The sequence below is a fragment of the Ischnura elegans genome, chromosome 1 (genome assembly GCF_921293095.1).
Source record: "Ischnura elegans chromosome 1, ioIscEleg1.1, whole genome shotgun sequence".
In the NCBI taxonomy this organism is placed as follows: Eukaryota; Metazoa; Arthropoda; class Insecta; order Odonata; family Coenagrionidae; genus Ischnura; species Ischnura elegans.
In genome coordinates, this window is record NC_060246.1 from 3,304,270 (window position 1) to 3,331,661 (window position 27,392).

General features: G+C 39.8%; 1 protein-coding gene across 3 annotated transcripts in view; it reads right to left on the reverse strand.

The window, feature by feature from the left end:
- Window positions 1-1,927: 1,927 nt before the first annotated feature.
- The window catches only part of LOC124154661, a 160,177-nt gene continuing 134,712 nt past the window's right edge, over window positions 1,928-27,392 (reverse strand). For 2 of the 3 annotated variants that reach the window (XM_046528538.1, XM_046528521.1), the window contains 3 exons: window positions 15,876-16,066; window positions 14,314-14,514; window positions 1,928-2,674 (listed from right to left, as the gene is read on the reverse strand). In XM_046528538.1, the coding sequence (XP_046384494.1) occupies window positions 2,438-2,674; window positions 14,314-14,514; window positions 15,876-16,066 (629 nt within the window). In that variant the 3' untranslated portion in view covers window positions 1,928-2,437. The remainder of the gene's footprint in view (window positions 2,675-14,313; window positions 14,515-15,875; window positions 16,067-27,392) is intronic. The other variant, XM_046528529.1, reaches the window with a different exon arrangement.

Genomic DNA, 27,392 nt, shown 5'->3' on the forward strand with positions numbered 1-27,392 from the left:
TTGTCCTATGTGGAATATTATATTTCAGGGCTGCTCTTCCACTGCACATTTCATTATTAATCACTGCAGTGACAGCAAGTTGCAGCGTAGTGTCATCATAATTTCGATACCTGCAGCCTCCCAACTTGGTATTACCTAAAGCATCTTGGCATCTGGAAGGTCTATAATACGAATACCTATGAAAAACGTACCCTTAGGAAAAAGTTTTCTAGAATTCAAGAAATAACACTATTGTCAGTTGGCAAAGTTGTCCCATTTCCACCAAGTTTCCTGTTGCATCATTGCTAAGTTATTTAAACAAATAAAAGATTGTAGCACTTTTCCACAAGATTTTTTAATGCGTACAATGCATTTCGGCTTACTGAGCCATCATCTAGTACAAGACCAGATGTCTTGTATTAGATGATGGCTCAGTGAGCTGAAACATGTTGTACGCATTAAAAAATTCTCGTGGAAAAGTGCTATGATCTTTTATTTATTTAAATATGTCTAACTTCCACCAATTGAAGCCTGAATCTGTTGAACTTATTGCCAAGTTACATTATTAAGCCTAAGCACAACATACATACATTATACCATTTAAAGCGAAAGTAAATTATATGCTATATTGAATGATACCAGAAGTTTTTACTTGCCTTTGAGGAAATAGGCAGGGAGAGACACTTAAATAGCCTACCAAAATATTCAGTTTTCAGCGTGACGAAAAGTAAACACTAATGAAGACCTGCAAAAAACTCGTAAGACTACAAGTGCTTGGAAAGGATAACACTCAATATCTTTTCTGTGTGATGGAAACATAGGCCCTTTCTTGGATAATTAGGGAACTTAATAGGGCACCAAAGATAATACTTTTCAAAACCTGGCAAAGTTGTCCCACTTGGCAAAGCTGTCCCGGTTTACGGTAGTATAAGAAATGTAACTAAAATACAACTATTTTTTCATGGAAATGATATCATAAACTAATAAAGCGCTGTTATAATTTTCTTAAATTGTTGGTTTCATTCTCCTTTTCCATACTAAAATGTCACAACTTGGCATGCCCATCCCTAGACCATGGCTTGCCCACCCCATTATGATCCTGGGAACGCCCTTGCTAGGATGATAGATAATTAGATGTGCCAGATCACCCCAGGCCTGAGAGATTACAGAGATTGTACCACCGTCCACCAAAGGGACTAGAGCAAAACATTAAAATGAAATGGAAGTCAACACTTTGATGACAGATTTACTCCATTGCATTAGGAGGAGTGAACGCACAAATCCTTAAAAATGTAATCTGCTCATTTTCCTAAGATTTAGATCAGCTTTAAAAAGAAATTAAAATTAATGTATAATGAATGCTATGGAACAATATATTTTCCTAATAAATATTTTTCAATCATAAATGTATGTAAAATATGCACTAATAGTGAATATTACTAAATCCTTAATTTACATTGGCCGAAAAATATGAATATACAGGTATTCTTCATGGCCAAATTTTTGATCCTACTAGTACCATGCACTATGGTATACGGTACCAGGCTGTATCTTAATAACTCAAGTGCTAGAGGAATAAAATTTGGACCAAGTACAACTCAAAAAGAGGGACTGTAATTTGATTCTTATTAACTGATAAGTTTTTCAGTGAATTGGAAGATGATTTTTTTCTATAGAGTTACCTGGTTAGGAAATACTTCATGAGATTTGCTAGTTTTATTCGAGCAATTCAAATTGCTGGTTTCATGAAAGATATGTTGTATGCATTTGTAAGTAGTCTCCAGAATCTCTGACATTGAAAATGGATGATGCTAAGTAGGGATTTAAAAAAATCTTGGGGCATATTAAAATTTTAAAAGAAAGGTTTTCCATGGCATAAAATAATGAATGAATGCAAGGGAGAATATAATTGGGATACAGGTATTTGCTTATGAAATATTTTACTACATTAAAGAACAGAGATGTTTAATTATTACACAAACAAATAATAAATATTGAAATGAAACTTAACAAGATTTATATTAATAATTTCAAATCAACAAAGTATGCAATAGCCAAAACCAAATTATGTATACAAATGAACAACTTGATAATAAACGTCTGGTAAAAAATGAATTTTGATTTTACACCAAATGCATGCCATGAATTTTAAATGCATCCACATATTTAAAAAAAAAGTGAAAAAGTTTGAAAAGAATAAAAATTCAAACATGCTTACACATTTCGCTCGCCATTATTAATAAAAAACTAAAAACACGGACTATAGTTGCCATGAAAATTTGCCACAACATTATGAGCGATAAAATCTGCAATGAGCAAGTTACACATTCCATATCAACATGGAATTAAAACCTTGACATCAGCACCTCACAATATCATGAATTGTTACAATGCAATACGTAAAAAAAACCCACCAACAATCAATCATGCACAGGAGAGTTTACAGAGCGTGATTTCCTCAGCGAAGCTTCCTCTCAATTTCAATGATGAGGTTGTCAATTCGCTCGGAGACTCCCCTGAATTGAGAGGGCGGGGGACCTATCATTTGAATGAGCTGCGGCACATCCTGCTGCGAGATGGTGCAGAAGCGCTGAAGGGCCTTGAAGCAGCGGTACAGCAGCTCCTCATCTCGTGACCCAGAACTGAAGAACTCGAGCAACGCCATGGTGAGCTCCACCGCCACGTCATCAAACACCTACAAGCAATTCAAAAAATACATGCATTCATGCACAACGACAGCCTATTCACTTACTCATTAGCCATGGTGTTTGCTCCATTAATGAGCTGATTCACCACTTTTATATGATAGTCGGCAGAGATGGAGTTGAAAAAATTAAGAGACACGCATATTTCCATTACAAATTCTCCACTTCCACCTCTAAAGCCGCTTTCAGACTTTTCGCCATCCACGGCACGGTGCCATGCTTTGAAATAGCCATAGGTCTCTGTGGATGCCTTCAAACAGTCGAAACATGCCATTGATGGCATTGACGCCATCCAAAGCATGGCGCCGTGCTTTGAAATAGCCATAGGTCTCTTTGGATGCGAATTCCAATGAGTCGAATTGCGCAGTTGACAGCACAGCACTGCGACGGAAGGCTGCCGTGGTCTCCAATTTCAATCCAGCATGGTGCTGTGCCACACAAGGTGTGTAATACACAATGCCACCTTCACGCCAGTGTCAGACAAGACAAATCTTCGCCAGCCGCCACTCACGGCACGGGCCATGAAATAGAGACCACTTTCAGATGAGATGACTATCTGCATTTCACGGCACCGTGCCGTGAACGGCAACAGGCAAAAAGTCGTCTTCTCTGAAAGTGGCTTAAGGTTTGGTTTAGTTAAAGGATGCCCATTCGCAGTTTTATTAAAATGCAACGTAGAATCCTCTGTCATAGAACCTCCCTCAATTCATGCACCACGCCTAAAGGTTGGCCACCATCCATACTGTAACTTGGCTGGCCACCACACAGATATTTTGCCCAAAGGTTGAAATTCACGGGGTAGCAATGACTGTGCATTTGTGTATTTTATTGATTTAACTATACTTCACTGCAGTCATATTGTATGATTGACATATTATTGAATCCATTATTAACACTCAAGAGTTGTAATGGTTCATTAGAAACCGATGGGTATGTGTCCGTGAAATTCCCAAGATGCCATATCGCCAAATAATGCAAAATTACACCAAATAACACAAAATCAGTAAATAAAAACGAAATTTCACGTTTTTTGCGATTTTCGGCGAATTAGCGAAAAAAATCACATCTAATGAGTCATAATCCAACAAAGCATTAGCCTTCATTGTTTAATGCTGCCAACATTCATTTGCTCTATTTCATTAAGATTCCAACGTCAATTGGCTCGTTTAGTCCCACGCATAACGCATCAGCATAATATCGCGCACTGTGTTGAATTCTCTGCCAGAATTTGCCGTTAAGTTTATCACAACCTCTCTCTTCGATTCCCACGTATCAATCATGAAATATTTAGAATGAAGCACTTTCTAACCTGAAGAATTACATATTATGAATTAAAAATGTGCTGATAGGAATTTAACGCGGCCGCGGAAGAGCAGAAATACCAGCTCACGCGCCCGGTACGTGTCAATGCCGAGCAGTAATTCCAGTGACTCACTGCGATGCATTAGACAGCGTTATTGGATAACTTGTCACAGGAAAACCTTGAGTTTGGGTCTAATATAACAATTCTGTTGACTGAAACACGGCTGCTGGCTGGGAACGGGCTGCCGTTCACGGCACGGCCCACTACTTGGCAGAGAGTCGTCTCGTCTGGAAGCGGCCTGAATTTCACGGCGTTGTGACGTGAACGGCGGCCGGCGAAAAGTAGTTTCGTCAGAAAGCGGCCAAAATGTAGCACTGCCTGTATTTCACGACGTAGACGACGCACCGCCGGGCCGGATTGAAATGGGCGCCGTGGTGACCACGGCAGCTGTCAATGGCACCCTGCCGTCAACTGCGTGATTCGATTCGTTTAAAGACATCCATAGACATGTATAGTTATTTAAAAGCGCGAAGCGCTAGCAGTTGGGGGAAGGGAAAGAAGAAACAGAAAGGATAGGGGGAAAGGAGGTTCTCCTTATTAGAGGACGGATCGTCAGATATTCAGCTCTCCACTGAGCTTCAATGCAAAAAAAATCAGCTCAGAAGAATTTTATGTGAAAGACAGAGTATTACTGTGCGAAGTGTGCAATAAAAGATTTGAATTTGAAAGATGTGACACTTCATTAAAGCACATCAGTAGTGATACTCATAAACGTGCGAAAGAAAGGGGACCCGCAAAACGACAGCTATCATTTGAACACACAGTCACTCAGTCAAAGAAAGCAAAGGAGGAGCTTGTTGTTGCTACTACAGAAGCATTTTTAAAGGCTTTATTTAGTGTAGAGAAACTTGACAATCCAAAAATTCAGGATTGGCTCTCGAAGTAGACACGTATGAGTAGTGGGAATTTGCTGTTTGCCGATCGTATTCGCCAAGACTACATATTTGAACCATTCATACACCTTGAACCAATTTAAGTTAAACCATTTCTTTCATTTAGTTTTATCAGAAATTTTGTACAGTCGAAATTGAGTTAAATGTTATGTAAAATGCTTAACCCATTCACGGCCAACATTGTGAAAATGCAACATTATTGAGAAATGCAAAAAAAATGTTTCAATTGAATTCTATTCATGTAGAATTTGCTTTTTTCGATAAAAATAAGTTTAAACTGATTTTTAGTGAGATTATAATGACATTTAATAAGTATTTCGATATTTATAAAAATATTCAAAATGTGTAAATTTTCGAGTCTCCTGTTAAGCAAGATAAATAATTTTTCCTTAGAGTAATTATTCCCTTTATTAAGTTTTTTATTCGTCCATGTGGACGTAGAAATTTCAATTAATAGATATTAAAGCTTATATTTTGTCAGGGAGTCAACATTAAGCGAAACTCAGATCCAGAATATAATGTTGCGTTTTTGCAACGTTGGCCGAATCCGGTATCTATAAGCAGTCATGCAACCCGCATTACCACATATTTCCGTCTCTTAGGATCATGCCGTTTTTACTGTCAGATACAATCCTACGCCTTTTTATGCCTCGTATTTGACAGATATCGTCATGTTTGATAATTAAAATTCTTAGATAATACATTTCCAATGAGATGCTACATTATTTTACCTAAATCCATTATAAATTAGAGATGCATTACGGCTTGAAAGAAATGAGTCAAACTGAATATTTTTACAGAAGATAACGTGTTTCCAGATTTTAATTGACATTTTTATCACAACAGATTGATTTACAATAAATAATGACTATTTATGAATTACATGAAAGCATTTCGGGGGCAATGGAACACAAAACTTTGTACATTCAATCTGAATTAGTCCTTCCTTACTTCACGATTCAGCGATATCACCGAATTCCACAACAAGATATTGGGTGATAGAAGACGATAAGGCGTAGATTTGGTTCGGAAATGATTGAACCAAAACATATTTAGATTTATAAAAAATAATCTACACTTTTCAGACAATTCCTCTCTGGACAAAAATGAGAGATTTGTAAATTATGACCTCAATTTGACGACTTCAATTAAAAACTATTACAATTCGGAATATTTGCACATAAATTTTGAAATAATGAGCAAATGGCACCTTACTTTGGTCACTACAGTGCATAAATGTTCTTTTAAAACAAGCCTTTTAGATTTTGCTTTTAACTTTGGTGCTTATGTTATTCAGATGGTTTTAGGGTTCAACCAGGCGATAGAACGTTACTTCCATCGAAATTTAGACTTGGAAGCAAGTGTTATTCTGGAATTTCTCAAGGTTATCCCTGATCCCTTGAATCATCGTATGTTTTTCGATAACTTCTTTTCATCTTGAAGACTATTTATTGTTTTGAAAGAAAAAGGATTATTTGTCACTGGAGCCATCCATGAAAATATAACGGAGGAGTGCCTGATAGAATATAATAAAACCATCGACGTGAAACCGAGAGGAACATGAAAACAAACATTTGATAAAGACGAAGATCTTAGTATTGTTCGATGGAATGATAACTAGATTGTCCCCGTAGACAGCAATACAAGTTTTTCGCTTCCATTGGGCACAGGGAAAAGTTTCAGCAGAAGAACGAAAATACTATTTCACATACTATTCTATGTTAATAAAAGAAAATACTATTCGTGTTATTTGGGAGTATAGTAAATACATGGGAGGTGTGGATCTACTTGATAATGCAAATGCAAATTACCGCACTAGAATTCAGGGGAAAAAAGGTCCAAGCTTATCAACTCACAGGACAACGTTTGCATGCCAGGAGATTGTACAGTAGGGCAGATCGGTATAATCGATTTTTTTCAAATCCATCTGGCCCAATGAAAAAAAGTTGTGGGACCGATCAAAAATAAGGCCTGAAAAATTTGAGACCTCTAGGTGAACCCCTGACCCTCGCTCAAATGCAATTTAGGGGGGGAAGATAGAAATTCGAAAAATATAATATTTTATGGTCATTCCCTAAAGATTCTGCCGAGTTACTGCCCTTAGAGAACAAATATTTCGTGCATTTTGACGTATCTGCCACCGTTTAGCCACAAAATCCCTAATTTGAGTCCGCGTCCGCGAAGAATACATATATTCCAACGCCCACGCAGTGTCGCGGATACAAGATCGGCTGGCCGATCCCTTCCCCTCCCCGCTCGCTTCTCCCCCTCCCACGCCTCGAATACAGCAAAATTCATCCCGCGTGTGCTTCTAGGAGGGCGTTCATCTTGGATAATATAAATCGGAAGATGGTAGAAAGTAAAAAAGGATGCGTCGTGAGACGACTTGTCCTTTATTCGGCGCCTCGTCGGCGTTAAAAAAAATCGATGTGACCAACATTTAGAGAAGTGATGAAATATTTTTAGATCTGAGAACGCAGGAAAGGAGCCTACGGTCTATGAAGAGGCCTCTCGAGTGGCTATAAAGGTGTGTGAACTTTGGATATGCACTTCTATTCCGGTATTGTCCGAAAGCTGTGACTAAATGGATTTAGCGGTACCACAGGAAGTACTTAAACTTACGGAAAATGCAAATAGGCCAAAAGTAGAGCTTTATTGAAGTACAAAACTCGAACACTTTTAAAGGAACATTTGAAATTATGCGATATTTTTGCGTTTAAGTGGAAAAAGGAGCAAAAGGCCTTGAAGAAGCATTTTTGAGAGATAAGCGGACGAAACGAAAGATGATGGCTGCTGGATTGAGTCCTAAAGAAACTTGACAACTGAGGAAAAACAAGGGAATCGTCGGAGAGCGTTGAGTCAACATCATCAATTCTTGTATGGGAAAATAGTATCTAATTTTCTTGATCATTTCATCCGAAGAAAATTAAACTGACGAGGTATCAGCCGATTTGTATCTCTACATTCCTCGTGACATAAGCATTAAGGACTAAAGTCAAACTGGAACTTCTGCGTGGAAAATGCATCTGGCAACAGTGATAGAGGTATATGCAAGAACCAAGCAACAGCGATGATCGTCCCCGCAACTTTAGCTGACGCAAAAATAGTAACTTCAAAAGATACATACAAGGTAGTGTACCAGAATTGCTTACGTAGACAGAAAAAGATACTAATTAGTGTGAATAAGAAGAGAGAAGTATCAATTGCGTCATCAAAGAGCTCCATTTTGATGTAATGAAGTACTATACTCTTGTCTGATGAAGAAATGCAAGAAGAATTATCAATCCAGGTGTAGAGGGAACTTTGTGGAGTTAGCTGAAGAATCAGGGACCCAATTTGTGGGGTTTGCCTCCCCCGTCGGAGGATTAGTGATCCAAAAGTTATAAAATCTCGAATCCTTTCCGAGTGAAAACTAGATACACAAAATTAAAAATGATTTGAATGTGATGGTACCCAGTGAATACCGCCGAAAAAGGAGGCATCATCTCTCTGCTACAAGCATAATTCCAACATCGCTTGCAGTGTGGGTAAACTCTTCTTGGGATTTCCACCGGGTTAATTCTTCCACAATGGCCAACGTTTCAAGATGCTACTCGGGACTCATCCTCGGGGATAAATTTTGTTGAATCCCGAGAAGAGTTTACCCACATCATTTACGCCGGGAAAGCATCAAATCATATTTCATCTCTCATAGTGGTCTTGCTAATTGCACTAAGTTGACTTAGATTTGCGACATAAACATTGGGAGGGCAATCTAGGGACCCAATTTGCGTTGTTGCAAGGATGAATTTGACGACCAATCCGAGATTTTGTTAATTGCTGGATTTTAATACTGACGTAAAGTACTACCCTCTGATGATATATTGGAGACAGATCACGGTACCTCCGGTTACATCTGACGTTAGCGCAGTGGAAATTCAAAACTCTATTGATGCACGTTCAAATTTGAAGTTAAATATTCATTTTATTATACATGCGGATGAGATATTCGTGAAAGAATTCACCAAAACTTTGTTGACAGCAGCGAAAGACGAGGAATGACACTGACATAAGAAATACAGACTGGAAAGCAAATAATTGAGTAATTCTCTCATGATTGTTCCCTCAAAGACGATGCTGAAACGTCAAATAATAGTTATACTAACCAAGAAAGACGCACTTTGTGTGAATTTTGATGCATTTGGGGCGTAGGAGAGGCGAGCGGGGAAGGGACGCCAGCGGCCTTCACCCAAAATCCATTTAGTCACAGCTGTCGGACGGTACCGGAATAGAAGTGCATATCCAAAGTTCGCAAACCTTTATAGCCACTCATTCATAGACCGTAGGCTCCTTTCCTGCGTTCTCAGATCTAAAAATATTTCATCACTTCTCTAAATGTTGGTCACATCGATTTTTTTTAACGCCGACGAGGCGCCGAATAAGGGACAAGTCGTCTCACGACGCATCTTTTTATACTTTCTACCATCTTCCGATTTATATTATCCAAGATGAACGCCCTCCTAGAAGCACACGCGGGATGAATTTTGCTGTATTCAAGGCGTGGGAGGGGGAGAAGCGAGCGGGGAGGGGAAGGGATCGGCCAGCCGATCTTGTATCCGCGACGCTGCGTGGGCTTTGGAATATTTTCTTCGCGGACGCGCACTCAAATAAGGCATTTTGTGGCTAAACGGTGGCAGATACGTCAAAATGCACAAAATATTTTTCCTAAGAGATCAGTAACTCAGCAAAATCTATTGGGAATGATCATAAAATATTATATTTTTATATATGAATGTACGAAATTTTATGTTCCATTGCACCCAAAATGCTTGAGTATTTCATAACTAGCCATTAATTTTTGTAATTCAATCTGCAATGATAAAATTAAAGTCAATGAAAAATGTGAAATACATGCTCTTCTGAGAAAATTTTCGCTTTGACTTATTTCTTTCAAACCGTAAAGCATGTCTATTTTATAGTGGATTTAGGTCAAATAACAACAACATCTCATTGGAAACATAATATCTAAGGATTTTATTTATCCAAAATGACGATATTTGCCATATACGTGGTATAAAAAGGTATAGGATTATATCCGACAGTAAAAACAGCATATTCCTATGAGACGGCAATGTATCGTAATGCGGGTTGCATAACTGCATACTGATACCAGATTCGGCCAACGTTGCGAAAATGCAACATTTTTTTTTTACCATAAGTAAATTTTTTTGAAGGCCCATATTTTCAATTTACCTTATTTAGCATGTTATTAGGTAAAATGAAGAGAAAAAATTATATATTTTCAAGTATTTCTTTACTCGGCCGGTAATGGGTTAATAAAAGTATGTATAAGTATTCATGAAACGAGTACCAATAAAACGCCTATAAACGTGTAAAAATTGTAGTAAGGTAAGGTGGGGTAAGTGCGACCCCTAAATAGCATACATCAACTTTAACTGGCTTAGGAAAATTTTCTATGCTAGCTAAAAACAGGAGATTCAATGTATAATACACATGTGAATCACTGAAAATGGTAATTAGATTAAAAACCCTCTCTCTGTAAAGTGGTAATTTTTATAAATTTTTACTTACAATCTTGTAGAGGGATCGCACTTACCCCGTACATGGGGCAAGTGCGTCCCATGGCTGTTGTGCAATATATTTATGCATTACGCGGCACATGTGGTAAGTGCGATTTGCCCAGAAATTCAGCTGTACATTGCTTTTTAAAGTACCAAATTATGTTTAACCGTTCTTGAGAAATCAACTTTTATCTTAGGTAATGTAAGTAGATTTTTTTTCGCGTTTTTTGGTTAATTATGGCACAGTATGGAATTGTTGTTTAATGTGTTTTTTAATGATAGTAACAGTATTCAACTGTTACACATTAATTCAAAAGTGTATTTAAAATATCTAGTGTGCATAAAAGCCGAATAAATAAAAAAAATAAAAAAAAAACTATAAACCTTGCATATGACAACAAATCTGAATACAAACTAGATTGTAATGAACAAAAAATTTCATCCCAAATGTAAATTACGTTATTAATATAAAAAAGAAAAATGAAGAAAAACTTATGGTCTTCAACCAATTGAACATTGAATATTTATTTGTTTATTTTAAGTTTTACCCCGAGAAAGATAGGCAAAACGTTAACTTTCCTCGACGGCCGACAGAGGGCTTCGGTTATATTTTTACAACATCTTCTCTGTGTCTGTACCCATCTGGAAGGGTAAAGACGACGTCGCAGAATACTCCAAATACCGCCCGATCCGGCTTTTCTGCAACGCCATGAAAATATTCGAAAGAGTGATTGATGTTAGGCTCAGACACATTGTTCACATCACACCCAACCAGTGTGGATTTGTAAAGGGGAGTGGCACAACAGACGCAATACACGCAGCTAGGCTGCTCTTGGAGAGGCACCGAGAGAAGAACAAGCCAGTGCATATGTCTTTCCTTGATCTGGAGAAGGCCTTCGATCGCGTGCCACACGACCTTATCTGGCATGCCCTCAGATCTCACGACGTCCCTGAAGTCTACGTGCCATTGGTGAAGCTTCTATACACCAATGTCACCAGCGCGGTCCGTTGCCCATCAGGAATATCACCGCCTTTCCCAATCACTGTTGGCGTCCACCAAGGATCGGCCCTCTCTCCGCTCCTTTTCATCCTGTGCATGGACACACTCACGGCCTGTCTCCAAGAATCACATCCTTGGTCGCTACTGTTCGCCGATGATGTCTTCCTTGCCAGCACCACCAGACCCGAATTACAGCAGCGAACTCAACTATGGAAGGTATGACTCGACAACTATGGGTTGCGATTAAACACCAAGAAGACTGAGTACATGGAGTGTGGACCTCAAACCGATGGCACGATAAGCATCGACGGCGAGGACCTTGAAAAGGTCGAGAAGTTGAAATATTTGGGCTCTGTCATCAGCAACGATGGAAGCACAACCGCCAACACACGAGCTCGAATTAATGCAACATGGCTGAAATGGCGCCAAGTGACTGGCGTATTGTGCGACCGACGAACGCCCGAACGATTCAGGGCCAAATTATGCAAGACCGTAGTCCGCCCAGTGGCCCTATATGGAGCAGAATGTTGGCCAGCCACAGCAAATCAAGAACAGGCCATGCAAGTCATGGAAATGAAGATGCTGCGATGGATCCTAGGCATCTCCCGCCTGGATCACATCAAGAATGAAGACATTCGGAAAAGAATGGGAGTTGCACCGATCACAGACAAGATGCGGGAGGCTCGACTGCGGTGGTATGGGCATGTGGTGTGTAGTGATGAGAACTCCGTGGCCAAAACAGTAATGTAGCTGAGTATTGAAGAACGCCCACCACGAGGACGACCAAAGATGCGCTGGCTCGACAAAATTAAGGCGGACATGAAGACCATCAACGCCACGCCAGTAGACGCCCTGGATCGAGCCAAGTGGAGAAGACTTTGCAGAACAGTGGACCCTGCAATAGCGCGGGACAAACGCTAGGATGAAGAAGAATAAATCTTCCCTAGGTATTTCGCTGGAATCCTCATTCCGTGGACAGGTGAAACTTAATTCAGTTCCAAAAAATATCCTCAAAAAGAAAACCACGGCATCACCTTATTCATTTATCTCCAGAGTTTTCCCTACATAATGAGCAACAGACTTTTTGCTGCTGAATCTAGCCAGAATCCAATCTCCACTTTGAATGTTAGTCACCGAATTTGTTAAGCTTTTTCGACTTATACTATCTTGTTTCTGGCATTAATACCATGTCGTCTACATCCTCCTCGTCAGAAGACATGATATCCAATGCCCTATCATAATCAATCAACAAACTGAAGTAAGCTATCTTTATCAAATAAACCTTCAAAATAAAAGTTGATGAGAGGACTCTAATTAAAAGACCTAGTTTTATAAACTTCGGTGTTTTGCAACATTTATTTAAGAAAGTTTAACGCAAGAACTGCCAGACAGAAACTAAAAGTTTACCGCAAGAACTGTTAGTCAGAAACTAAAAATTAAATCCATTCTTCAACCTCGTAGTCTGGGGTAAGTGCGACAGGGGGTCGCACTTACCCCAGACAACGGGGTCGCACTTGCCCCGGAAGGTAGGAATGGATGATTACGACGGGGAAAGTGCGACCCCCCATCTAAACTAAATATAATGACCCGAATTCCTAAATTTAAAGTAAAGCAAGGAAAACCAATCCATGAAGAAGAGAAAACAAGATATAGTTCTTACCTAACACCTCCGATGCGTTGATTCAGAGGAAACTGCGGTATAGCCTCTCCTCACAACCAACTAAGACTACGAGATGAACGGACGGGTATATTTCCTAAGCATGTGGAACGAGAAATTAAGGGATAAGTATTACAAAGTCGTTGGCTCTGGTTTCATTACTATGTGTAGAATATGTTGCACGACCGCCACCTGCTTCGAGAACGGAAATACGATTTTCCTGAAGGGGGGTCGCACTTACCCCACCTCACCTTATTACAATAACACCGTCAAGATTTTGTACAACAACGAAATCACATGGTTTTAAAACGAAATTTAGCAAAAAATAAAACCACTTTCACGGAACTCTACCAATGGGTCATGTTCAAAATAAAATTAAACTACTCAATTACTACATTGTTCCTCTGCCATTTCCTGTACATATATGTACTCATATTACACCATTGTGGAAAGAATATTCTTAAATTCCTCATAGAAAATTTTTACCCCATACCTCTCTCACCATCAAGGTGAAGTTTCCCACCATTCTCTTCTCCCTCTCCGACCCCAGATACATATTTATTAGTAGGAATTATATCACAACAGGATACACATGGATCATATTTTTCACCTTATTGGAATTTCTATTGTTAGGGCATATGAATGATGGTGAAATATTTTTATTATACCACATTTGCATCCATATATTTCACCAAGGATTACTAAAGTACACTGACAAATAGCACAAATTGACGACAGAAATGCTCACAAATACAGAAAACTTTATGTGCATCATTCTAGGTGATGTAAAATTCCTGTCCTTATGGGGTGAAATCTTGTTCAAAATGATGACATTATGATGATGAGTGGAGTGCAGAGACCTTGATGTTTTTAATTTATTTGTTTTTCTTATTTGTTGCATAAACTTGTTTGAGCAATGAGAGAGAGATGAGTCTGTTTAGGCCTAACAGGAATCATTCTCTGGGAAATCAATTTTCCTCACTTTGTCATCATGAAAAATTTGTATTTCTGTGTGAGAGCAAAGGGGGAACGAAAATATAAAATTAAAAGTACTAAAATGTGAAGAGGAGTTTTCAGGGCAAAGTGCAAATTTCCGGGAGGTGATGATAGAAGAAGGCTGGGAGAGAGACATAGGAGAATCGAGGGGATACAGACCACAGTTTTTACCTCCTTGCAGGCCAAATTATGAATGATGGCCGAGCCCCTGTCTCTGAGCGAGTCGTTTTGCGAGAGGAGTGCGTTCACTGCCACCTTGGTGGTCACTCGGATGTTGCTAATGGTCTGCCCGTTGAGCTCCCACTCAGATATGTAAAGCAGCCACTCCGAACTACTCAAGTTCTCAAAAAGATTTGCAACCTATAATTTAGAAGAAAAAAATATTTACCCATTTATCAACACTATCCTGTCATTTTCAGATGTTAAAATAAGCACAAACACAAAACGCAGAGAGAAATTGGCAATGGTAATGAACATTATATTCAGTACCTATAGATTTAAGTAATCTTATGATCAACCATGTTAGGTATGACTTTGTGGAAGAATTTTACATTCATGATGTTAACTCAAACTTTTCCATAAAAATTGGAATTTGTCATGCAACCTATTTCACCAAATAGCATTTTAGGTACTATATTACCATTACAACATAATGTTTGCTATGCATACAGCCAATAAAAAAAGTTGTGGATAAGTACCACATAACACAATCAATAATACTGAAATACAGTTACCATGAAAAATCACTTCATAAGGATATTCCATACAATGCTCTTGATAAAAATTATCTTTTTGTCTGTTCCACATACTTTTATGACGGCACTTGTTGCCTTAGCCCATCGGTGTATAGCATCTAATATATCAGATGCGGATATTTAATTATTTTTTATTGAAGACAACATAAGCTATATTTTGATACAATATTATATACACGAGGATGTCTTTCTTTACCTCAGCATAAATACCTCAGTTGCCTCAGCAAGTTCTTTGTGTCAACAAGCATTTATGTATGACAATGCATTGAAAGGATTTTCTAAGACCTACAAAGGGCAATTGGGACATTTTTTTATTTTATTATGATGCACATATGTATATTGATGATATATATCAAATTTTTGTTTCAATGATTCAAATATTACTTTGGTGTTGCCTCAAGTTATTTTTCCGGACTATTGTGTATTTGTTATGACCAATTATAAATTGACATACAACATAACGAACAACATTCCCCGGGATAGGTTCCAATAGCCAATTTAATTGGGCATCCAATATATCCAATTTATTTTTTAAACTATAGCTTGTAAAAATAAGAAATTGCAAAAGTAAGTTAAAATGAACCATGAAAGCCAGAAAAAATATTATTACAAATATTAAGTAAAAACAACTTTATCCACTAATGGGTAGAATCTACCTTTACTTTAAAATTAGAATTTTAATTTTCAAGCATAAGGAGGCTTGCAGAAAAATTAATAAACCGAAGGCAAACACAAAGAAATGCAGAGGTACAGGGGCGGATCCAGGATTTTTTTCTGGGAGGGGCACAAGCAAGGCGGTATCCAGGATTTTGTTCTGGGTGGGGCACAAGGATACCTCGTAATACAAAACGAACGCAATCATAATGGGACCGTATTAAAAATCTTGCATATTTTTGAGGGTCTGGGGGGGGCACGTGCCCCTGTGCCCCCCCCCTGGATCCGCCTATGCAGAGGTAGGTAACTCACTAATAGAGTAAGAGCAAGTTGTTCCTCCACTGGAAGACGATCAACACCGTGCGCATAATTCATGAGTACGTGCTCCCTTCGATCTTGGTGCAGCAACAGAATAACATCGTCCTTCAAAGCTGCAGAAGCCAGGACTTTCAACATGCATAATCTCGCTTCCGATCGAAAAGTTGTGTCGTGTAGAAGGCGACCTGAAATCAATAAGAGAAAACAATTTAGGAGATAATAATGAAATAGAATTATTGAAGTTCACGGGAAGGAGTACCACTCCAAAAATATGAAGACTGACATTCAACCCCATTGATTCAGCTACTTCCATGCCGTCCACAATTAATTCTTTCCCAAACCCATGCAATAACTCCATTTCACTAAAGTAGTCCCTGTTGAAAGTCGATTCTAAGTTTAGAGACTTAGCAGAGCTATATTTCAGGGGAATTTCAAGTTTTGCAACTCATGCACTACTTTATCCATCATCTTCAAAAGGAACAGAATTTTGAGGAGGATTAGGGCAATGGGGTCTCCTCAACATACAGGGTCCATTCAATAAGTATTGGGACTGGTTCGCTGTAGCCTCAACAATGTGGTGGATGGGGGGTCCTTGGTAGAGGGGTCCCCCACTACTCAGGCGCACTTTAGTTCAGTCGCCTACGAGCATGTGTTGAGACAGCAGGTTGATTGTTGTGGCGTGTGATTTTTTGTGGTGTCGTCACACCAGCATGGAGCGCACTGTCAAGCAACACCACGCTGTGAAGTTTTGCATTTAACTCGGGAAATCCGCACCTGAGACCCTTTAACTCATAAAACAGGAACATGGGGATGATGCCTTAAGCCACACAAGAGTTTTTGAAAATGTTAAAGGAAGGTCAGGAGCTCTTCGAAGACGAGCACCGCATCGGATGCCCAACGACCACTCAAACCGATGCTCAGGTAGGCAAAGTGAAAAACGTTTTGGACTCTGACAGGCGTTTAGCAATTGCTCTTATCAGAGAGGAGACCGGCCTTTCAGTCGGAACCGTCCACACCATTGTAACAGAGGATCTTGATATGAGGAAATGCGTGCGAAGCTGGTGCGACATCGCGTAATGCGCATGTTATCAGCCATTGCCAAGAATTGGAAACTTCACCATGACAATGTGCCACAGTGCCATTGTTGTGCGGCAGCTGCCATAAAAATGTGGTGTGTTAACGTTGCATCACCCCCCCTACAGCCCCGACCTGGATCCACCTGACTTTTTCTTGTTTCCACAAATAAAAAGAGAGCTGAAAGGATATTGGTTTGATTCCATCAAGGCGGTTCAAGCGGCAATGACAAAGGCTCTGTAGAGTGTTCCGGAAACAGACTTCCAGTGGGCTTTTGACGAGTGGCAGACGCGCCGAACTAAGTGTATCGATTCAGGAGGAATGCACTTTGAAGATTATTAAGTAAATATTTTGACAACTGCAATAAATTTTGATTTTTGGAACCAGTCCCAATACCCATTGAACAGACCCTGTAGGTACCTCAATCCCTATGTTAGGATAAGTTTGGAAGGTTCAGGAAGAGAGAATACGTATGTTGCCATCATTGAGGTGACCCAGTCTACAACTAGCAAAACCTTTTTAAGTCTTTGCAAGGGCCATGATGGTTGCACTTCATTTAAATCAAGGGAAACCATGCAACTTTGAATTTTTTTCCCAACTCACATACTTTGGACGAGATTGTGACTTGGAAGATAAATTACTGGAATCCTAAAGCAGCTCAAAATACACTACGTTTTGTAAAGTCCAGAGTTGGGTCCAACAGCATTTTTCTCAAATTCGAGTATTGAATACGAATATGTACCTAATTTTTCCCGAATACCTCGCTCGAATACTGCATTAATACTGAATATGCATTTTCCAACCAACGTAAAATACCAATGGCATTAAAAAATTTTTAACAATCTGAACACTCTGCAAGTCATTTCTACTTCAATACAGCTCCTAAATCTTAATAATAATAATAATATTTATTTGCCTGGAGATCATGGTACATACATGTTCCATGATATATGGCACGTCAATGTTTAGTAACAAAAAAAAGACATTCAAGGAAATAATAATAAACATTACCCATACAGAACATATTTACAGTTAAATATTCGCCAATAGAATAAAATAAATGCATCAAAAAGAACTCCTTCACCTTAAATTTAAAACTAGACATTTTTTCCAAGCTCTTAATGTTTCTAGGAAGCTTGTTGTATAATAGTAGTCCCATGTTAAGGGGGGAAAGGCTGGTTTTACTGGTTCTGATGAACTTTACATGTAAATTGCTAGAGTTCCTGGTGTAGTGGTCGTGAATAGTATCGTTGGTAGCATACAAACCAAGATTGCGTTTAGCACAGATGATTGCACTCAACATGTAAACACACGGAATTGGGAGAATGGAGAGTTTCTTGAAAAGAGGGCGACATGGAGCTCTAAAGGGTGCACTGCACATCAGTCTCACTACATATCGTCTTTTGTATTTTAAAAACAACATGAGCACAGGGAAAAGGGCCCCAAAAAGGATGCTATAAATAACGTGGGAATAGAATTCACCATAATAGATTAAGATTAGCACTTCATTGTTAACTGTTGACCTAATCGAGTGAACCAAAAAGCACACTGCACAGAGTTTTTTACGCAGACTGGAAACATGGCTGTCCCAACTTAGACTGCTATCAAGGGTAACCCCCAGGAAGGAGGCTTCGTTGCTCCGGGGAATCATTGTACCGTCAAGAGACACTGAAATGTCAGGTGAGCTTATTTTCATCAACAAAATGGATTAATTTGTTTTTTCTTTATTGAGAAGAAGAAAATTGTTGTTGCTTCATTCTTGTCCGAGGTTGACAATACTGTTGGCCCGTGACACCAGGCTATCAATTGAAGAGGCTGACACCAAGACATTTGTGCCATCAGCATACAATATGGGGAGTGTATTTGGCATGGAATGCAGCAGCTTTGGGAGGTCATTTATGTATACTAGGAAGAGCACTGGACCCAGAACCGATCCCTGAGGAACCCCACAGGAAATTGTTTTTTTGGGTGATGTATGTGGTGTTCCTTCTTTGTTTACATAAACACTCTGTTGTCTGTTATTTAGAAATGATTTTATCCAATTATATGGAGTACCTCTGATGCCAAGTTGCTGAAGTTTTCATAGCAATATGTGGTGATTGATACAATCAAAGGCCTTGGAGAAATCGAAAAATAAAACAAGAGATTCTAGTTTACTGTCTAAGTTGGGCAATATTTTATTGATACTATAGTAGGTAGCAGTGGTAGTGGATATGGATTTTCTAAATCCATGCTGTGAGGTGGATAATAGGTTCTGAGATTCCAAGTATGTAATCAGCTGAGCATAAAAAACTGTTTCAAAGATTTTACCAAATTGATTCGGTATAGATATTGGTCTATATGAGCTCATATGCTGTTTATTGCCTTTACCTTTACAGAGGGGGATGACTTTGGTACTTTTAAGTGGTGGTGGAAATTGGCCAAGCCTTAGCGATTCATTGACTAAGAATGTAACGGGTGTCTCTCGTCGGGTTTGCAAATTCAGCCTATTTCGACTAGAGGCCCGTCCACCACGTAAGCACGCTGATAGCTAACAGTGGAGTGAATAATAACAAGAAAACAAATAAGATAATAAGCAACGGAAAAAATTAAAGGTACTATCCAGGGTTTCTAATGACCTTGAAGAAAACGACACGTTTCAATAGTAGCTGTTACAAGCCAAGGTAAGATATTTATTTCTCCAACTATTTTGGATATTTGGCAGCACACAGAAAGAACAACAATTTTAAAATACATTCTCGCCTCATCGGCTAATATAGCAATCCTAATCACAAAATAATGTTTTCCCCCAACTATTTTAATATTTGGCAGCTCACAGAAAGAACGACAAATTTACAATACATTCTCGCCTCATCGAGGCCTATAGAAATCCCAACCACAAAGTAAAGTTTGGCATAAGGCGCACGTGGTCCCGAAGACCTGACATAAATGCACATGAATTGGAAACAGCAAGGAACACAAACCAAAATCAACGCTAAGAATTTAGATCCCAATAACGGGCACGTAACAGAAAATCACGAAAAGCAAAATTGAACATTAGAAATCATCAAAGCCCTTTAGCCACATACCTCAATCCCTCACTCACACACACACACACACACACTGGTTTGAATTTTTAAGCACACTTGATGGAGAGATGTGGACTCCTGAAAGTTCGTAGGCCAAAAAGAGCTTTTTCGTGGCGAGCTCTTCTCTCTAGCATTTCCCTCACGGAGGGCAGCAGCAGCGTCGCACACTAGCAGACGCTTCATTCCGGTGGCACATACACCTGCGCGCGCCTCCTCGCCGGCGGGAATCCAAACTGGGCGCTCTGGTTAGTCTGCACCATGCGTTAGCCTGACCTTTTCTCTTGCGGTGGTCAGCCGTCAGAAGAAGAAGGCGGGTATCGCCCAGACCACGGCCAGGGGTGACCAGTCCCTCTGCCGCGGACCCGTGGATCGCCGATGTCCTGAGTGCTCACAAACCTCAAATACATGCACACAACTTTATAAAAAAAAACAAAACACACTTGATTATTGACGTACGTGGCTATCGGATTTGAGTTTATTCCTCCCAATTACAGAGGCAATGAACTTAGATTTTAAAAAATACAAAATCTAAAGAAAATTATTTGTGGCTGAGATAACAAAAGAAAATAATTTGTTTTTTTTTTCTTTGGAGCAAAATAGATACAATATATTCACGCATTCCAAAATAATAACAGAGTGCATTAGTATTTACAAAAAAAAACTTAACATTCCTCTAATTGCTTTACAATCAACATAAGGCAATAGAAACAAAATAAATATAGCTTTTTAATCCTAACACCTCCCACCTGCTCCTTTGCCTCCGAACTTTCGGGATTCATTCTCCAACTTTTGAGGGTTACATATTCCCCCCTTTACTTAATAAAAAAAAAAATTTATGAGGTTGGGTTGAGATATGGCTTTAAATCTTTAACATGCCATTTTCCAATACTCTTATGGTTCTCTGTTTCCAATTCATAAACATTATGGGAAATAGAACATCTAATACGATACGGACCCACAAATTTTGGCAATAATTTGGATGAAATGTTTTGAGCTGCCGAAGATAAAACAAAATTTCTCTTTAGTACCAATTCGCCAGGCGAATATTTGCGATCTCTTCGTCGCAAATTATAATATTTACTCTGCCGCGAATATGCCTCGGTAAGGTTCCGCTGCACTAAATCATGTAATTCCTTCAATCTATTTAAGCGAGTGGTCCAATCTTTTACTGAGCGCCTTTCAACCTCATCGGTTCTCTCGCTTGACCTTCTCTCGGACTTGCAAAAATGTAACCCTCAAAAGTTGGAGAATGAATCCCGAAAGTTCGGAGGCAAAGGAGCAGGTGGGAGGTGTTAGGATTAAAAAGCTATATTTATTTTGTTTCTATTGCCTTATGTTGATTGTAAAGCAATTAGAGGAATGTTAAGTTTTTTTTTGTAAATACTAATGCACTCTGTTATTATTTTGGAATGTGTGAATATATTGTATCTATTTTGCTCCAAAGAAAAAAAAAAACAAATTATTTTCTTTTGTTATCTCAGCCACAAATAATTTTCTTTAGATTTTGTATTTTTTTTAATCTAAGTTCATTGCCTCTGTAATTGGGAGGAATAAACTCAAATCCGATAGCCACGTACGTCAATAATCAAGTGTGTTTTGTTTTTTTTTATAAAGTTGTGTGCATGTATTTGAGGTTTGTGAGCACTCAGGACATCGGCGATCCACGGGTCCGCGGCAGAGGGACTGGTCACCCCTGGCCGTGGTCTGGGCGATACCCGCCTTCTTCTTCTGACGGCTGACCACCGCAAGAGAAAAGGTCAGGCTAACGCATGGTGCAGACTAACCAGAGCGCCCAGTTTGGATTCCCGCCGGCGAGGAGGCGCGCGCAGGTGTATGTGCCACCGGAATGAAGCGTCTGCTAGTGTGCGACGCTGCTGCTGCCCTCCGTGAGGGAAATGCTAGAGAGAAGAGCTCGCCACGAAAAAGCTCTTTTTGGCCTACGAACTTTCAGGAGTCCACATCTCTCCATCAAGTGTGCTTAAAAATTCAAACCAGTGTGTGTGTGTGTGTGTGTGAGTGAGGGATTGAGGTATGTGGCTAAAGGGCTTTGATGATTTCTAATGTTCAATTTTGCTTTTCGTGATTTTCTGTTACGTGCCCGTTATTGGGATCTAAATTCTTAGCGTTGATTTTGGTTTGTGTTCCTTGCTGTTTCCAATTCATGTGCATTTATGTCAGGTCTTCGGGACCACGTGCGCCTTATGCCAAACTTTACTTTGTGGTTGGGATTTCTATAGGCCTCGATGAGGCGAGAATGTATTGTAAATTTGTCGTTCTTTCTGTGAGCTGCCAAATATTAAAATAGTTGGGGGAAAACATTATTTTGTGATTAGGATTGCTATATTAGCCGATGAGGCGAGAATGTATTTTAAAATTGTTGTTCTTTCTGTGTGCTGCCAAATATCCAAAATAGTTGGAGAAATAAATATCTTACCTTGGCTTGTAACAGCTACTATTGAAACGTGTCGTTTTCTTCAAGGTCATTAGAAACCCTGGATAGTACCTTTAATTTTTTCCGTTGCTTATTATCTTATTTGTCTTCTTGTTATTATTCACTCCACTGTTAGCTATCCGCGTGCTTACGTGGTGGACGGGCCTCTAGTCGAAATAGGCTGAATTTGCAAACCCGACGAGAGACACCCGTTACAAATGGCGCCCGAACAGGGACCCTAATGGGTCATTTAGATCATTTATTTTTGTTCTAGATTTGTTGGATATTTGCTTTGCGTTTAAGGGGAGTAAACTGTGTTTTCGAATGGTGAGATTAGTGCTCTGTGGTTTATACCTTTGTTTGAAATACTCATCGTGATGTCGGAGGAAGGTATTGAGGAGTTATTACATTTAGACAATCCTACTTCAGCTGCAGGAGGCCCTACCCCTCAGGTTAGCTGGGTATATCACCTTCGAAGAAGTGGTTTGGTGGCAGAATTGACTGAGAGGAATTTGGTTTCCACCGGGAACGTGTCTCAGTTGAGGGCTCGTCTAATTGCACGAGTGAGGGGAGAATCAGGCGAGATAGCGGGAGACGCTAGGGCGGATGAAGTTAATGTGCAATTGCTGAACGCGTCTCCAAGCCAGATTAGGTACATAATGGACGTCGTGAGGCGCTGGAATTTGAAGTTTTCAGGGGCCAAAGGGGATAGCGTCGGAAATTTTCTGATTCGTTTACAAGAATTAAGGGAAGGCTATGGAATTACTGAGGATCAATTATGGATGGGTATGCCTGAACTTCTGAAAGATACGGCTCTTTATTGGTTTCGTTTGAACAAATGTAAGTTAAATTCCTGGTCTGAGTTTGAGTCCGCGTTGAAAAGTCGATTTACCGATTACGATTTCCAGGAGCAGTTGGAACGTGAGATAAGGGAGAGAACTCAAGGGCCAGATGAGTCATTGGCAGACTATTTAACGGGTCTTGGAACGCTATTGAATAGGCTTGAGCAAATTCCTAGCGAGGAGGAAAAGCTTAGATGGGCGTATCGCAACATGAGACCAGATTATAAACTATTCATAAGGCGTAGAGACTTCCATACGTTAGACGAGTTATCCAGTCTGGGGAAAGAATATGAATATATTCACAAATTAAAAAGCAATTTCCGATCTCCACCAAATGCTGCTCAGTCGGTAGTACCGGAGGCCGCATATAAACCTTTCAAAGTTCGTAAAAGCGAAAATTCATCTCACGATAAAGCCTCTCAAGGCAAGCACTATCGTCAGTCGATTGAGGCCGTCACAGTGACGAGGGGAAGTCAGGGCGTTACTCAGAATCTGAGAGTAAGACGGTCGGTGGAGAAGGGAAGCTCTGAGGAGGGGCTGGAATTCACACCGCACTCAAAAAGTGTAGAGCTCAATAGGCCGTCATGTTGGAATTGTGGTCAGGTTGGTCATAGATTTTCTCAGTGTTCATTGACTCTTGGTCGTTTCTGTTTCCGATGTGGTCGGCGCGGGGTAACGAAATTTACGTGTAAAAATTGTCAAACGGGAAATGGGACCGGAGTTTCGTACGGAAGGGAGCACGGAGCTCCAAGCCCTTAATTCCCTTCTCATCCTTACAAAACCAATTAAGGAATAAAGCCTACCAAGAATCTCGTCCATTTTTGAATTTTCAGGTTTCAGGTGATGGTAGGTGGTATTTAGATTTGACTATTGGACGCAATGTACTTAGTGCCCTGGTAGACTCTGGTTCCGGTAAAACTTATTTGGGCCTAGGGGGTTTAAAGGTAGTGAAAGACATGGGTTTATCAATCACTCTAGTGCATGATATGAAGGTTACTGTAGCGAATGGCACCACAGAGTGTGTTTTAGGGTCAGTTGACTTAGCTATTAACTTAAAAGGAAAGACGAAGGTAATTAAAGTGTATGTATTGCCTTGTTTATCTGTTCCGTGTATCGCAGGTAAGGATTTTCTTTCGCAATTCGCCCTTATAATAGACACACGGCGAAACGCGTGGAGTTTTGATTCTTCTCCTAGAGTGCGTTACAACTTTCGGACTGAGGGTAAAGTGACGGAGCAGATTCAGGGAGTTGTGAATTTGAATCATTTTGAGAAAGAACAACTGGAAAAATTTTTAGAGAGGGAATTAAGATTGTTTGATCACTTATCGGGTTGCACCAATTTAGTGTCACATCGCATTGACGTCGGAGACAACCCTCCGATAAAACAAAGATATTATCCGGTGAATCCCCGTATGCAGGAAGTAATAAATCAAGAGGTTGATCGTTTGTTGAGTGAAGATATTATTGAACCGTCGCAAAGTTCCTGGTCGAGTCCAGTGGTTGTAGTCCGTAAGCCAGACGGGAAGTATCGTTTTTGTTTGGATTTTAGAAAGGTAAACGCGATATCCAAGAAGGATGCATATCCTTTGCCGTACATGTCAGCCATTCTAGATAAATTGCGTAGTGCGAAATATATCACAAAAATTGATCTGCATCAGGCTTATTTCCAAATCCCCTTAGAAAGCGCTAGTAAGGAAATCACCGCTTTTACGGTTCCGGGGAGAGGTCTATTCCAATTTAAGCGAATGCCCTTTGGTCTTACAGGGGCACCCGCGACCTTCCAAAGGTTGCTTGATAGATTAATTGGACCGGAGATGGAGCCGCATTGCTTCGCCTATTTAGATGACATAGTAATAGTTACAAAAACATTTGAACATCACCTAAGCCTATTAACCGAAGTTTTTCGGATATTGAGGAGCGCCGGATTGAAGATAAATAAGAATAAATGCGAGTGGTGTTGCCAAGAGATTCGATATTTGGGGTTTTTAGTCAATAAACACGGTTTGTCGGTGGATATGGAGAAAGTCAGCCCAGTTGTAAATTATCCCGTGCCACGGAATATTCAACGATTGCGCAGGTTTCTTGGCATGGCTTCCTGGTATCGACGGTTTGTTCGCAATTTTTCCTCTATCGTAGCACCTTTGCGTCACTTGTTGAAGAAAGGAATTGTGTGGAAGTGGGATAAGGAGCAACAATCCTCATTTGAGAAAATAAAAGAATACTTGACTTCCACTCCGGTGTTATCGTGTCCAGATTTCAAAGAGACCTTTTATTTGCAAAAGGATGCTAGTTCTATCGGTTTAGGGGCCGTGCTTACACAGTTCTTAGAGGGCTCTGAGAGGGTCATTGCATTCGCGAGTCGCTCACTGACAGCACAAGAACAAAAATATTCGGTGACCGAAAAGGAATGTTTGAGCGTGCTATGGAGCATTGAGAAATTTCGCTCATATTTGGAAGGCTATCATTTCGTGGTCATTACTGATCATAGCAGTTTAAAGTGGCTTCACAAATTAAGTAATCCAAGCGGTCGTCTCGCTCGTTGGTCATTATCCCTCCAAGGATATGATTTTGAGGTCTGGCATAGGAAGGGTTCGGAACATGTGGTGCCGGATGCATTGTCTCGTATCCCAGAATGTATAGATTTGGTTAATATGGAGACGGAGGAACCACCTAGTGAAGACACATGGTATAGAAAGCGTTTTCTTGGAGTGCAAAGTAGTCCAGCGAAATATCCGGATTGGAAAATTGTTAACGGGGAATTGTATATCCATAGAGAACGGGTAATAGACCATTTGTTAGAAGGCAGTAGTTGCCCATGGAAATTGTGTCTTCCGAAAGAAAGGATAAAAGCAGTGCTAAAGGAGAATCATGATTGCCCTCAAGCGGGTCACCTGGGAATAGAAAAAACGTGCTCTCGAATCAAAAGATTTTACTATTGGCCTGGTCTTGTGTTAGATGTAGCGCGGTATGTCCGTAAGTGCGACGTCTGTCAGCGGTTCAAAGTTGAACAACAATGCCCAATTGGCAAGATGAGTACACGTGAGATTCAGGAACCTTGGCTAGTAGTAGCAACTGATATTATGGGACCTTTAGTACGTTCATCAAAAGGAAATCAGTATGTTATAGTATTCCAGGATTTATTTACAAAATGGGTGGAATGTAAGGCCGTCAGGCGTGCGACGGCCGAGACCGTCAAGGCAGCGTTGCGGGAGTTAGTGATTTTGCGATGGGGAGCACCCAAATTTTTAGTTTCGGACAATGGCCCACAATATGTTAATCGTATTATATCACAATTGGCGGAAGATCATGGCATGTCATTATCGTACACCCCGCCCTATCACCCGCAAGCTAACCCAGTTGAGCGGGTTAATAGTCTTAAAAACTATGATTTCATCTTTTGTAGGAACAGATCATAAGAAATGGGATGTCCATTTAACCGATTTTTGTTTTGCGATGAACTCAGCTGTTCATTCATCCACAGGATATTCTCCCGCGTTGTTAAACTTCGGGCGAGAATTGAATATTTGCAAACCCGACGAGAGACACTCGTTACAAGAATAGACGAGGGTTTTTGATGACGTGAAATGATTTTTTGATGATGATGATGATGAGAGGAATACCATCTGGACCAGTGGTGAATTTATTCCCCATTTTGTGAAGGATATTAGCTAATTCATTGTCAGAGCATGGGCGAAGAAATAGAGAATTACATTGGCTTGATGATTGTCTACAAGTGCTTTGTTGAGCCACATTGAAAAACTGATGTGATGTGAAAAAGGCATAGAAAGCCCAGAACTATCCTCAAGTATGGGAATCCAGGTATTTGAGATAAGTGGTTTGCAATTTTGGAAATTTTGACTCATTGATAATTTTCCATATTTCTTTTGATCTGTTTCCAGCATTACATATTCTGTGATCATTAAAAGTTCTTATAGCATCTTGAAGAAGACATTTATATTTCTTTTTCATTGACTTGTATTTGAGCATTTCAATGGGGTCCGAACAGTTTTTGTAATATAGGGCCATGTTTTTCATGAGTCTAGATGCGTACCGGATTTCATCAGAGACCCATGACTTTCTTCCCACAGAGAGAGAC